The 14764-nt window shown below is 50.3% G+C and overlaps 1 protein-coding gene across 11 annotated transcripts in view; it reads right to left on the reverse strand.

Moving 5' to 3' along the window:
* The window catches only part of EXD3 (exonuclease 3'-5' domain containing 3), a 290795-nt gene that overhangs the window by 65143 nt on the left and 210888 nt on the right, over nucleotides 1-14764 (reverse strand). The window contains exon 21 of one of the 11 annotated variants that reach the window (XM_055720416.1): nucleotides 14011-14400. The exons of the other annotated variants lie outside the window; for them this stretch is intronic. Coding sequence (XP_055576391.1) covers nucleotides 14278-14400 — 123 coding nt within the window. The 3' untranslated portion in view covers nucleotides 14011-14277. Of the gene's footprint in view, nucleotides 1-14010; nucleotides 14401-14764 lie in introns of those variants that run through there. 11 annotated transcript variants of the gene reach the window in all.

Here is a 14764-nt window from a genome sequence, read left to right on the forward strand (position 1 = left end):
AGGGACTGCCTGTTTCCCTCCCAGCCCTGCTGCAGCACTGGGCACCGAGGACCAGAGCTCTGCCTGCCTCAGCCAGGCGGATTCACTGGCTCGGATGGAAGCCCAGCCACATGCGCCGTGATGGGGATGCTGCTTCAGCTCCCACATGGTGAGACACTGTCCTGCCTACGGAGCCTGCTCACACCCCTCAGGTTTTCATACACTCCCCAAAGATACTCAAACTCATGAAACGAGCAGGCAGGCGAGGCAGAACAAACCTCCTGATGAAGCTGCTGCACGGGGAGTCCAAGTGTGGCACTCACACCATTGTTTTAGTGGGTAAAATAGGTAACCCTGGCAGTGACTCCTAAGCACCTCTTTTCTGAATGAACCATATTTTTGCCATGTCCTCCGTGGGGTAGGAGGATGCAGAGATATGGTTTTTCTTCAGTGTCCTTATTCTGTTCTTCCCCTGTGTGCTGCAGGTTGGTTTTTGCAGGCTCTCTACTTACGTACCACTTAGCAGCACTAACCACCAGCCCTTCTTGTCTTCCCAAATCCCACCCTGTATTTTGCTTGCTCAACTTGTAGGCATCTTCTCATTGGCTTTACCAAGGCTGCATCTCTGTTTTCTAAAGATCACTGCTGGACTCAAGATCACCCATCTGCAACATGCTCTATTACCCTCTGCATTTTATTGCCTTCAAAATGTTGTGTTGGATTTCCTCTGTGCCGAGTCTAACTAGATCCATTTTCTTTTTTAACTTTAATACTAGTATTTCTGCTAATCACTTTATTAAATATCTTCCTAAGTACTTGGTGGAATGAATAGCAATGACAGCAATGCAAATAAGCACAAAATGACGCAGGATGTAATGCGCTCTCTGCCTTCCCTCTCAGTAGGAAGTATGCTAAGTCCCTCTTCATTAATTAAGGCTGAAAGATATTCCTGAACCTACAGACCGACTCATGCCTGACATTTGTCCTCCTCTTCAGGACCGAAATAAGACATACGCTAATAAACGAATCCTAGCCAAACTCTAGAGCCCTTACCTTTTTTGTCTTGAGAGAAATGACAGACTGGAAGGGTTTTAGTGATGCTGGCTGTTTCTCCAGCAGCTTCTCTACCACAAAACGTGAATGATTTGCATCCCTTAACAGGTGCATTCCTAATTATGTCATCAGAGGCCAGAGGAGACCTGGGACAGAAGACTACCTGCAGATCTCCAGAGCACAAACCACAACTAAGATGACACCTGATGAGGGCAGGCTGAAGAGTATTGTCCTGCAGCGCCTCAGTGGGAGGTTTTACTGTCTGTCCATCCAAAAACCGGGCACAGCACATTTCAACCACATCTGCTTGAGCATATTTCAAGCTCCGACTTGAAATCATGTGTTTCCTCCCTTTATCCAGCAGGTCACTTAGAAACACAGGAAAATGGACACGGGACTGGCTTGTGGGGCTTGCTCTTGACCAGCCTCTAATGCCTGGTTTGTATCACACTTATCTTCTGGGCATTTACAAATTGATTTTTCATGAACCAAGCCAGTTTCCTTCTGGGTACTAATTTAGGATTCAGTATTTTGCCACAAGGCTTTGGACAAATGGCCCGTTAGGTTTTTGCATTCTGCCTTTGATGAAGTCCTTAAGTGACTGCTCCAAGAATGTTTCCTTAAAAAGCAAACACAGTATCTGCCCAGTTTTATTTTGCATGCATGTTTGCAAGAGCTCATTGACTTTTATTCCTCCTCTCTCACGTCCTGCAGCCTAGGCTGGAATTACAAGGCTCTGCCTGTGCAGGTGTTGTGGTTACGACCAGCAAACAAGGCGGCTGTATTTCAGCACCTAACACAGGGGAAAAAACCCTCTGCTTTTTAAGAGGTGCTGGGAGGCAGCAGGAGGGGCTGCGTCTGGCCTTGCAGATGGGAAGGAGAACTGAGCTGAGCACCATGAACCCCTTGGAGCGATTTGTTTCTGGCCTGCACTCGGCTTGCAAACCCCGTCCGTGGGAGGCTCAGCCCTGCTTCCAGGAGAGCTGTCACACCTTGCCATGGGCACAGCCCCTCTCTCCCATCTCCTTGCACCCTTCTCCCCGTCCTTCCATCAGCTTTCCACTCCCTGGCACTTCATTCTCTTGCAAAGCCTTGTTGCTAACAGGGAGGTGACAGGGCTGGCAGCGACAACTGACAAGGGAGAAGAAGGCAAGGCCAGTGCCCGGGCACTGCCGCGTCACATTTGCTTTGCTCCTTCCCCTGTTTCTTGTACCCCATTGGATATCCACTGTTTATGCTGCACCTCTTCGTCTCACTGCCTGCAGGTGTCTTTGCATGGCTGCAGACAAGTGCCCTGGGAGAGGAAGGCTCCTCTGTGTCTATTTTCATCTGTGAGGATGAAAACTTCACCCTCAGAGAGAAGCAAATGGACTGGTGTTGCACTGGGAACACACAGGGGATGGCTGGTGCACGCCCCTGTTTGTGTCTTGCTGTGTGAGCTCAGCACTGTGCTCCTGATTAAGACGTTGTTAAAAATTCAGACCAATTTGGATGCAGATGGGGGATGTGGGGGAGGCACTTTCACACCAAGCTGCCCTTGCACTGCTCCACACAGCCCTGTGGAGGTGGAGATGGAGAAAGCCGGAGCCGAGTCCCGTTTCTTTCCTGGGGACGCACATCTGGCTGGTTCATGGATGCAGATTCATCGTCGGGCACAAAGGGAGAGGGAAGCTGCAGGGAATTGCCCTCCTGTGCTGTGCCTGGAAAGCATCACGCACCGCTTGGCTGCAGTGCTCAGTCCCGTGCTCTCAGCAGCAGCCGCGCTGGCACGTCCCTGGCTCTGGCACGCTGCGTTCGCTGTCACCGCTGCCCCGAGGTCCTCCCGCTGCAAAGCGCTCTGCTCTGATAAAGAGTTCAGGCGCTCTTAGAGGCGGTTCTGTGAGAACATTTCTCAGAGGGCAGTGCACTTCTATTCGAAATAATTTTCCATTCCATTTATATCTATATAATAGGAGGTGGCTCCGGGGTCCGAGTTTTCCATAGCCCTAGACCTCATTTCCCTGCCTGGGCTTGACCCCTGCTCAGCTTCCCCAAGAATAACAGAGAAAAGTTCAATGGGAGAGAAAGAGCCATGGGGCTGAGCTCCTGCTGCTGCCTCACGACGCTGCGGGCATGCAATTAGACTCACTTTGTTAATAGAGGACATAATATATACAGAATATATACATTTATATGCATATATTATACACATATTATATATAAGAGAATATACGTATTTACATGTATATGGGAAAAGCCGCGCCAAGAAATGTACCTGACAAGGAATTTCCAAGCAAATACAGCAACAGAGGTGCTCAGGACACTTGCTGCAGTTTTATCTTGGTTCTACAGCAATATATTGCTTAATAACGGAGATATTACGGTTTGATACTTTGACAAGGGGGAAATTACTCTTTCTGCTAAAAACGATTTGATTTTTAAAAATATTTCTGATTAAAACATTTTTGGTTAAAAACATTGGAAGGCATTCTGTTGTTTGCTTACGTTGTTTGGGAGCAGAGGGCATCCTTGACCAAAAAGACCGTTTCACAGGCCAAGGCTGCGAGGGCCGGTGTCCGGTGAGAAGTCTGCTTCATGTAAAAACCACGCTGGAGAGGAAGCGTTCGGATCAGCGCCGTGGCCTCTCGCCCAGCAGCTGCCCTGCCTCTGACACAGGCAGCTCCGGGACACCCCTGCTGCTGGAGGGGCTGTCACCCCGCGGGCGCGGATGGCCACCGGCTGGGATGGGGCTCGCCCCGCCGTGCTGCACGGCTGCTTTTGGCTGGGCCTCCTGGACACCGGAGTGTGATATCGCCACTTCATCAAACTCCTGCTTTCCCTGGAGACAGCACGCCATTTCCCTAACCTTAAGCTTGATAATGGCACTGAGGTTCTTTGTCTGACAAGCCCAGAGACAAAGCAGTTCCCCAGACTGGGGTCCCCAGGGATGTGCTCTTGGAAGATGTCCGCGGGGGCCACATTTCAGCACAGGAGGAGGTAGAAAATGTTCCTGTTTGCGTGTCAGGAAAATGACTAGTACATAAAAATGCCTGCTCAGTCAGATGAGCTTCCATTAAAATCCAGAAAAAGACAGCATCTAATGAAAAACCCAGCTATTTTTTTGCTGAATCATCACTCTCAGCCAACCTAGTTTTAACCACGAATGGCTGCGTCTAGCGTGCACCTTTGAAAACACTGGAGTGATTTCCAGCTGCCCAGCAGCCCGTGCCATTTTAGGAAGTCTCAGTTACCTGTTCCTTTCCTTCCCACACAGCTGCCTCATGCCTCCTCCAAAAGGCTCCAGGCACTGGAATTAGCTCAGCCCAGCAGGTCCCAGGGACCAGCGCGGGATGGAAAGGTCCTTCCCTCGAAAACTATTCAGGCAGGCACATGTCACACAGGGGATATTTTTCAACTCAGCTTTCTGAGCAGGAAAGTTCACACCACCAGGCAATTCGGACCAGTCGCACTCAGCTTTTTGGCTGCACACCCTGTGAATAACCACGTTCCCACCTCCCAGGGTCCACCAGGATCCTCCTCCTCCCTCTACTGTAGCAGGAAGGAGTTGTTCCAGTGCTGGGTCTTCATGAAACAGAATGTCTTCATTCCATTCATGAATTATTTAATGTCATTTCTAGCTTCTGCACCTGTGCGCACCTAGTGCATCACCATGGCTATCGATCTACTCAGATACCAAACCTGCCAGTCAAACACAGAAACCCACAGGACAGATGATGCTGGAGTCTGTTAGGAGGTGCTGAAACAAAGACTGAGAGAAAAAGAAACCACAAGGAACGGGTACGAAAAACTAGCGGGTAGAAGCGGGGAAAGAGAAAAAGCTAACAGATGCCTGGATGAGATGCTTTACACCCCACTTTTATGGAGAGGACTCCTCTCCATCAGCCCAGCAGCTTGTGACAGCCCAGCACAGGCCATTCTTCCAGTTAGAATAGAAATAAAATATTGAGAATCAAAATATACAAAATTGAGTTTAACATAACTGCCTGCCCCACAAGAGTTTCCATCATTAACACACTTGCTGGATTGTGCCTAAAACAGATGGACCTGAAAGACGCCACGGACTTACCTACGCTGTGGTTAGGAGCGTGACTGCAGGCAGGGATACCCACCTAAGCTGACACTTAATGAGCTCTGAGCTCATTAAGTCTGAGTGGAGCCTGTTATAGGTATGGCCAGCATCCCCACCAGCCTTGCACTGAGAGATGGGCAGCTTTACTACAGAAATGGGAGCTAACGGCGAGCCAGGATGTGTGTATCCAAAGCAGAGACAGAGTGATTCCCAAATGAGCTTCCTGTGAAGCAAGGCAAGTGATAAGCGATGCTGACAACACTTCAGTATCAGCTCACATCCAGTTTTTCACTTACAGCCTCAAAGGACTCCCAGCACAGACTCACTCCATTTAAGCTGGACCAGAAACTGCTCAACGGGCAAATTCCTCACCAGGCTGCTAAAAGCATTTAAATTGATACTTGCAGAGCTGTCTCGACCTTCCCTCGACTCCTTGTTGCGTCCACAATGGAGGTACTCGGACCCGCTGGTCACTACGGTCTGCCCGCAGGCATAGCCCCAAACTCCACTGCTCCTTACCACAAAGATGCCACCATGTGCCACAGGGCAGACTGACAGGCTGACCCCACCCACACAAATCATCCCGCACTTCCCGAACGAGACTTTTGGGATGGATATAGGTACATCTTTGAACCACACGATTCAGACAGCTCTGCATCCCCTCCGCTCCATCCTGGCTGCAGCTGCCTACGGACCGTACAGCACGGGGCTCGAAGGGATGGCAGGTCAGCAGTCACACTGACCTGGCTGGAAGAATTATATATTTCGGAGTTTTCAGTTAAGTCCACAAGATTCCTGAAGTGGAAGCAAAACAAGTGTGTTTCTGAGCGCAGAGGGACTCTTCCAAGATGCAAGGACTCACAAGCTTGTAAAGCTGCTGGTGCCTGTGACTGCTAACATCCTTGGCTCTGCTTCGGGCTTTGACTCCATCCTCAGACAGGACCTGGTTTTATCCACTTTTAGATGCCTGCCTGGAGGTCAGCCCCGGCAGTCAGGGGTGCCCAAAAGCATCACCTGAGCCATGCGGGCTCCCTGGGGCAGGACACCCGCGCCTGCAGCTCCATGAGCAGCTCTGCAGCCAGTGCAGGGGCTGAACAAGTTATGGGTAACGTTATCTTGTCACTCCAAATGGCAATAGCAGAAGGAAGGGGGAGCACCCCGATCCCACACCAGCTGTAGCTTCTTGCTTTCCTAAATCAAGCTGGCTCAAACCCCTCCACAAACCCTACAGCGGCACTTTGCTGTAAGGAACTTACAGGAGAAGGGAAGGGAGCCACACACGTCTCCTCCCTTCTCCGTGCTGGGGTTGTCGAGTTGGCAGAGAAATAATAAACACTTCTCTAAACTTCCTAAATGTCAAGAAAATATTTACAGGGCCCACTTCTGCAAAGCACTCATGCCAGCCCAAAGGGCACACATGCACACTTTGCCGGGCGCTGCCTGGCACGCTTTTTGCAACGATTTTTATTAAACATTTGCGGTTTTGCTGCTGAAAAACCCAGTGAAAGATTAATGCCAAAAAGTGACTCCTCTGGGGCTGAAACTGTCAGGGAGCCAGGACACAGGGAAGTACGGAGCCTGTGTGTCCATTCCTTCCCTAACATATTTTACAGCCACAGAAATAAGACCTAGCCTGGCCAGGGCTGCAGCACGTTTAGGGGGCAAATCAGTGCTAATGCTGACCGTGCTCTGGAGACACAGAGAAGACTTCAGGCCCACACTTGTGAACATTTAACCAGCAAATAAATTCATATAAAAACATTTCCCATGTATGTATGTAATTTTTTTTTCCTTTAAAATGGGATTGCTATGGTCTCTAATTTTCTCTAGGCTGTAATCATCGCTTTGCAATGCCTCCCAGCTGCTGAAATCCTGCGCTAGGCATGGAAATGGGCTGAGCGTGGAGCTCAGCTCCTGGTAGGCTTCCAGCACGGGATGGAGCCACGTCGTGATGCAACCAGAAGAGGCAGGTTGGCACCAGGACAAGTGACATAGCTGGGTTTGGTGTGTGCCGTGGAGCACCACAGCCCTGCTTCCCCGCCAGACGCTCCCACCGGTGCAGCCGTGGGGGAGCTGAGCGGGAGCTCCTGCTCCGACACCCCACGGGGCAGCGGTGGGTGCCCCAGCCTGCACGTGGGAGGGCAGCGCATTACCACAGCATCAGCCTCCATTTATTTCCAGCTTCAACTATTACACTTTAATGAAGGTTTTCTAATGAGCTGTTTAAATAGTAATTAGAGGCCAGCACTGAAGAGGGAAGATAAGTCTTGTGGGTATCTCGCCCCGCAAGAAAGGACCTGATAAGAAAGAACTGAATGATTTTCTTCTGGGATCAATTCCAAGGAGCAATTATCCCCTTGATACCACACTGCTTAATCAGGAGCAGATTGAAAAAACACTTGACAGTGGCAGGCAATGAATGGGCCACTTTCCCAGCGTTTTACAAGGGAAAGCTGGAGGCTTTATGCCAGTACCTGAGATAGGAGATGATCCAAATCGTGCTGATAGCTCATTTGATTTACATAAAATAATAATAGAATATTTTTTTTCAAAAGCTTCTCATAGACAGAAGAATCACCAGCTTCATTTCCTGATGGGTTCCCATCTCAGCTATTCAAAGGGTCTAGGTTTTATGTAATCTCACGTGCTGGGTTAGTGACCTGCTAACACTGCCCAGGACCCTAACTGCAGGTTCTTCGCTGCTTCGAGCACAATGGCTCCTGTTTTGCTGCGAGCAGTTATCCCCTGGCAATTAGACCCAACAGATGAGCCAAAATGTGACAATTGTGAAGGACAAGATGACTCACAGGCTTGGCTAAAAACTTACCAGTTATCCTCTGATGTTGTTGGAGAGTTAAGTAAGCTCAAATATTTTAATAGGCTTATTTTCTCACCATTCTACCGCCTCAGGTGATCCTTTGTGTTGCAACACAAAATACCATATCATGGGATTATTAGAAAAAAGAAAGGGACGTGCTCAAACTGTCATTTTTTTCTGTCACACTCTGCCAGTGCCAATATCTGCTAGGGGCTCTGGCAAACGGTGCAAACAGCAAACGGTGCAAATAGATTTAGCAAATTGCAGAAATAACAGCCAGGAGGGATTTTTTTTTAAGGCTGAAAGTACTACTCACTATCTGCAGTGCCACGTAGCTAGGAGACATAATTGTATAGCAGGGCACAAGGAACAAAACCCTGGTGCTCACACGCATGTATCGAACACAAGCACGGACACATCGAGGGGTGCGACCATGGGAGTAGAAGCATAATTTTTAATTTTAATTGGCAAAGGCAAAAGAAAACCTGCAAACCTGTCTTCTGCACAGTCAGACCTTGATTACAGGAGATCACACACACCAGTGGTCCCCAGCGCGAGGATGGGAAGGCACTTGCTGCATTACCGAGGCTGGGTTTTGTTCCTGCAGGAATTGAGTTAGGGCTTTTTTACACAGGGAGAAGGTGTGGAAACCTACTTTCTAAGGGATGTGGAGCCTCCTCCTGAATTCCAGCCTGGCTTCACTCATGGCACTTTGCACCTTTGTTCCTGAGCACTGTTGTCTTAGCTCCACATCTCTCCTCTCTCCTTACATGCGCATCGCCCCTAGCAGCCAACCCCTTTCCTTAGCCCACCACTCCAGCCTCTTTTAGCTCTCCTCTTGTACAACAGCATCATCACTCCCCTGATTTGCCCACAGATTTCCCTGCAGCTCCCATGTGATTTCATCTGTTGGGGACCAGAACTGGACACAGCATCAAACAGGGGGTAACCTGAACAGGGTAAATTCAGAACAAAGATCATCCCAGTCCAGGAACCAGCCTTGGCCACTCACTGGGTGCTGCTGCTCAGGGGACAGTTTCATGGCACAACAGAGCCAGCATCAAAGCTCGCCATTGCCAAGTGGGGACAACTCAGGAGCCCCCCTTCCCCAAACCCTTCTTAGCACCTGCTCACACCCTAGGACTGGTCCTGGCACAACCTCAGATCACACAGGAGCCATTCACCTTGCAAACATGGAAATACTCCCCTATTTTTTTTGGCCAGGTCTGTTTTGTGCCAATGCCGTGCACTGAACTGGCTTCCTGGCTGCTCAGAAGAGCCTCAGTGACTGCTTGAGCTCAGCAGACTACAGCAAGGAGGAGTGGATGGAGCAGCACCTTCTTTGTCAGCAGTGATGACCTAAACTCAGTCAGGTCACCCCCTGAAATCACATCCTGCAAGATGGAAAGGAGAGCAGGGCATGGAAGAGTGAAGCCCTCCCAGGTTTCAAGAACAAACACACTCAGGATATCGGGGGCCGCAGATGGCCCCATCACAGCATCACACAACCAAAAGCAGGATCTCTGTGCCACGTACTCGGTTTCTACAACATCATACACAATGGGCTCCAAATCCGATATGCATCACGCAGAAACGGGCAGTAGTGCTTCTTCCCCTCCTCTTTTCCTCTGCCCTTTTCCACTGACTCAACGCTGACTCGTGCCTTTCGCATTGTTGGAGTCTGTCGCGATTCAGGTGATCGTCGGCTCTGCACCAGAGCCGAAATCCAAGCTGCACATCCCTTCATGCATGACTCCCTGACTCTGTCATTTCATCTCATTCCTTGTTTTCCTATTCTGAAGGGCATCCAGTTCTTTGTGCGTAATTTCCCCCAACTCCTTTGTTTTGATGATGATTCCCAATTACAGGTAATTACCAAATTTCATTAGCAATTTCTACATTTTGTGCCAAGGCCATTACAATGTGAAACAACATAATTTCCAAGGCTGATTTTTGAGAAACCCATCTAGCACGGTTCTTGCAGCCCAGCACCTTCCTCTTCCAACCGATTTAATACTTCTCCTTTACTGAAGGCCAGACAACTTAGATATATCCTGTCTCCTTTGTCAAGAAGATCAGGTTTTTAATCTACTGTGGCATCGTTTACTTTCAGAAAATCGGTACCTCATCCTATAAATTTTCCATGTTCTTAATTATTCTCTATTTTAATGTTTATTCTAAGGCTTTGCATAATAATAAATTCATACTAATAGACTTACGTGCCAAGAACACATTCTCCCTGCCCTAATAAATAGACCTCTATTTGCTGTTCTCTAGCCAAACCATCCAACCCCTGTGGTTTGACAGATTTATTACAAATCTTTCTTCCATGACTTCAGCTTTGTGCCAGCCCATTCTCATTTCTGGTGGAGAAGCTAGCTGGTCCTACCTGTTTGCATGCTCAAAGATCCTCGACCACTGCTTCCATGTTGGTTGCGGCATTTCCCATTCCCATACATCGCCACCTGTCATCCTGCCTCTCTCCCCTTGGCCAGCATCCCATCGCTACCAAAAACCCAGGCACAGTTTCCATTTTGTTTCTTTCAGGACTATACATAGAATATCTTTTGTCTCTGTCCCATCCTCAGCACATACCAGCCCCACTTCTTCTTTCCTGCTTCCCTTTTCATTTATATGGCTGGACAGTTTCCAAGAGTTGTGCAAACCATCTTTTGCCATTTCCTCTAACAACCTTGACAAGGTTGGATTCTGCACTGCTTTCAGACTTGCTTGCTTTACAAATATGGCAAAAATTGTTTTTCGGTACTGGTCTTTTCTCTGTTTCCTGTGAACTCCCTGATTGCCCTCAGCAGCTTCTCCTCCTGCCACCCACCAGCCCCATAGCCCACTCTTTGTCCCTGTGGCTCCTCAAGACCTTGCCTAGCCACCATGGGAAAGGGACAGGGCTTGGTGTCAGCAGGAGGGAGCTGCTGGTGACTCAGTGTTCCTGGCTGCAGGGCCACTGGCCATCCTGTTTGTGTTGGGCTGGGGGAGCGGGAGCCTTTGCAGGAGAGGTTAATCCTCCCTCGGTCCTGGCAGGTGGGCAGAGATGTCCTGCCAGAGGGAATGATGATTAGCTCATTAGCTAAAGCCCTCCATCCCTCTGGCCCGCTGCAGTGCAGAGCCCATACCCAGCTGTCAGAGGAGCAACTGGGGCAGGTGCGGTGTCTGCCCCAGCTGGCCCAGGGCAGCTCCAGGGGCAGAATCCTGGAATCAAACAGAACTCGATAATCATCACTACCCTTTTTAGATCTTCCCTTTCAGGCACTCTCTAAAGCAGACTGAGGCTCTGCCGAGCTGTGCAGCACAGAGTGCCTTTAGTGCAAACCCACAAATATCCACAAAATTGGAAGGAAGAGGTAGGTAGGAGGAGGGAAACCCTAAGAACGTGCCCTGGGACGTAGCTCTGCACAAGCACGCCTTGCTGGAGGAAGGCTGCCCCAGTCACCAACAAAGGCTTGTCGTGTGGCAGCGGCACTGCCGGAGGGTCCTACCCACACACCCAGCCTGCAGATACCACGGCTCCCTGAGCAGAGAGCAAAGCCCCCAGGAGCAGGACTCCAAACCTGTGGTTCTGCATAAAGTCACCCCTCTGGAGCACCTTTCCTGGAATGGCTCTCCCCACCGGCAGGGAGAGAAATGGGAGCCTGTAAGTCAGCTGCATGCTCCGGCCGCAGGCTGCTCGTGCACCAGGGCTCAGGGCTTCACTACCTGTGAGGGTTTTTTTGCCAGAGAGGAGCAAAGGAAAGTGCTTCAAATGAGGATGAGAAACATTTCAGCCCTTGGAACAGCTCCAGCCTTGGCTGGGAAGTTGAGACATGCCTTGGAGGGGATGGGAGTCCCCTTGGAAGATAATCAGAGATTTTGAGTCTCTCCTACTTCCTTCTATTTACAAAGTCAGTGAAGCCAGAAAGCTCGTTCTCCACCCCCACCTCACACACAACAGCCTCTCTGCTCACGGCTGGACTGAGGGACACCTTCATGTGAGGCTCGTGATGGCCTCTCAGGAACTACAGCCACTGGGGGAACACGGTATCGGGCTGCAGGAGTTCCCAAACTCGCACTGTGGCCAAGAGCAGGGCATGAGACGCAGTGCTGGAGGGATCTCACTTCCAAAGGGCTCGTCCCCGTCACAGGGCGCACATCCGATGGGCACCCGAGATGCTGGGGCAATGCTAGTCCTTGTAGCAGGAGGAAAGACCATTCTGACCATCTCCTTCTGTTCAACCAGGGCTGCCCACAGTGTGCTCAGCGCTGCACTGGCTGCTGCCAGCCCTTGGGTGGACAACCGTCTTGTTCACTCCCCTCTCAACCTGCCAGCCTCACACCAACCTCTTGCCATGCTACAGCAACCTGCCTGTGTCTGCAGTTTCTCTGAGCCATCGCAGTGCTTTATGGGCATAGCAACACTGGCTGGACGGGCAGGAACTGGGCTGGAAGGGCTTGTCCAGCCCAACAAGTCCATTGTCCATTAATCCCTGGCCGCTTGCAGCGTGAGGAGCTCTGCAGCACATCTGTTCTGCATGTCTGCACCACAGCTCCGATCCTGCAACAGGCAAACTGCATCGGAGGGATATTCCCCAGTGAGAGAATTTAACAGCCATAGGTAATATCTGCCTGCCTTCTCCTCTCTGCATGCTCGCGGGAGATCCTTCCTCCCCAAAATTTCCCTTCACTACCTTACTGGGGGAAGAAACCCCAAACACTTCTCAGACAAACTCCAGCTCTTGCAACACTGCACCTGGAAGTGAAGTAAGTTTAACACAGAACTTCTCTGCACCCAGCAGCAGAAGAGTTAAACACCTATAGGATGTGGGTGGCCATGCACCTTCCGTGCTTCACTTCACGGGACCAGGAGTCAAAGCAACATCCTCCTCCTCTGCAAGATGCCGAAGGATGTCAGGAAGGGCTCTTGGATGGAGAAATCCAAGCAAAATCCCCAAAGCAGCGGAGGGACCTGGGGTGTTCACACGGAGGCTGCTCCCTACTGACATTTCCTCCTGGTTCAACTTCACAGATTGACCTGGAACCTCACACTGCATCTTGTAGGCAGTGAAATCCCTCCATTCATAAAGTCCCAGGGCCTTTGGGCTATGTCCATGTTGGGTAGAAAAACAGAATCAGATTCCTCAGGAACAGTCTGACACAAGTTCAGGGAACAGCCAGAGCCTGATGACATATTATAGTCACGGTGATGTTTATAGAAAGCAGTAAAGGTCACACACTGAATAAATAACTTGGGACTAACAGCTAAGGGCAGCCAAGAGAGACATACAGTAACCCTGGCACCTTACAGGGCCCAGAGCCATCCCTTTACCACCATGTGCCTCAGTTTCCCTAGCACTGCCAGCAGCTATAGCAAACTGGTTGCCTTTCAAGGGCATGGAGAGAGCTCATTAACCAGTGCAAGAAAGCAGCTCGAGAGCCTCCAAGGGCTGGTGCTAGAGCCACACCAGAGGTTCCTGCACTCCAAGCTGGTTCACAGCACTCAGCCGAAAAGGAAAGTTCAATTCCTGTTGCGAACACTTGGCACAACTGGCTGGGACACTGGCTAATGCTGCTCATCCACAGCTGTGTTGTTTTGGACCTCCCGCAGCCCCAGCTCCCACGAACGGGGGCATGAGCTGTGAAAGGAGTGACAGAAGCTTTAAGTGCTGCAGATTCTCCTGGCACTGCCATGGGAGGCTTCCAGCTCTCTTTGCTGCTCCTGTCAAGAGCTGTTTTCCAGCCAGGAGGCTATTCCAGCACCGATGCACAAAGACAGGAATCCACAGCGAGGCAGGAACCCGAGCGTATGGGCTGCAAGAGGCTTTGACACTCATTTTCCCATCAAAGGAAGCGCAACATCCTCCCTTCACCCCAAAATGCAGATACACACTCCCACGTTGCTCCCCTAAAGTGCAGGGTGCCCTGTCCCCCATCCTGTTCCCAGGCAGAGGCATGGTGCTGAGCCTTGCTGAGGTGTGAGTAAGGATTCAGACATGCAAATCTGAAGGCAAGCATGTGCGTGTTGCAACAAGGAGGAGGCTGTTCTGCACAGGGACTTGGCTCCTCCTGTGAACAGATTCAGGGAACATGCTCATGAAAAACCTAAGTCTCCAAATATTTTATTTTGATCCATGAGCCTGGCAAGATTGCCTGTGAACATCCACTCGGCTGGGACTACATGGGCCCCGGAGGAAGAAGTGGGAGTGGTAGGAAGTCAGAGACAGACTCGAGCAAGGCTTGGGCTTGGGTTTGGGCAGACTGCTGGTAACCAGAGGGTACAGCTGTAATCCTTGACACCCAAACTGCGGTGGAAACAACAGGGAAAGGCCTGGATTTTCCTCTGAAGCACAAGGATGCTGCGCATGCTGTTTCAGTCTGAAAAGGATGCTGTTCCCCCAGCCGCGGCGTCTTTCAGCTGCGTCTTGCCTGGGAGACACATGGGCACGTCTGGGATCAGCCTGGCTCCTCCAAACACCCCTGCCATCATGTTAACCTGGAGGGAAACTCTCAGTAACACAGCGCTCAGGAACTGCTGCAGAAACAGAACCTTACACTCTTTCTAAATAAACACAGAAGCCTTGATATTTAAGGACAAAAAGCTTTTCTACTAGTGGCTCTTGGTTTGTGTGTTTGAACAAAGGCTCCTTGGACACCCCCCAGCCTGACTGAGGAACTGGGGATCACTAACAAGCTGAACAGATCCTGCTTGGCACAGATCAGAGCAGGGCAAGAGGTACCAGCATCCAGCTGGTAGGCTGTGATGGAGCATGAGGCATCTGATCTTGGCTCAAAAACTTTATGTGTTGGGGAATCTCACCCCCTTCCTAAGGATGCTGCACACACCACCAGCAAAGCCC

Source organism: Falco cherrug, chromosome 9, assembly GCF_023634085.1.
Source record: "Falco cherrug isolate bFalChe1 chromosome 9, bFalChe1.pri, whole genome shotgun sequence".
NCBI classification, from domain to species: domain Eukaryota; kingdom Metazoa; phylum Chordata; class Aves; order Falconiformes; family Falconidae; genus Falco; species Falco cherrug.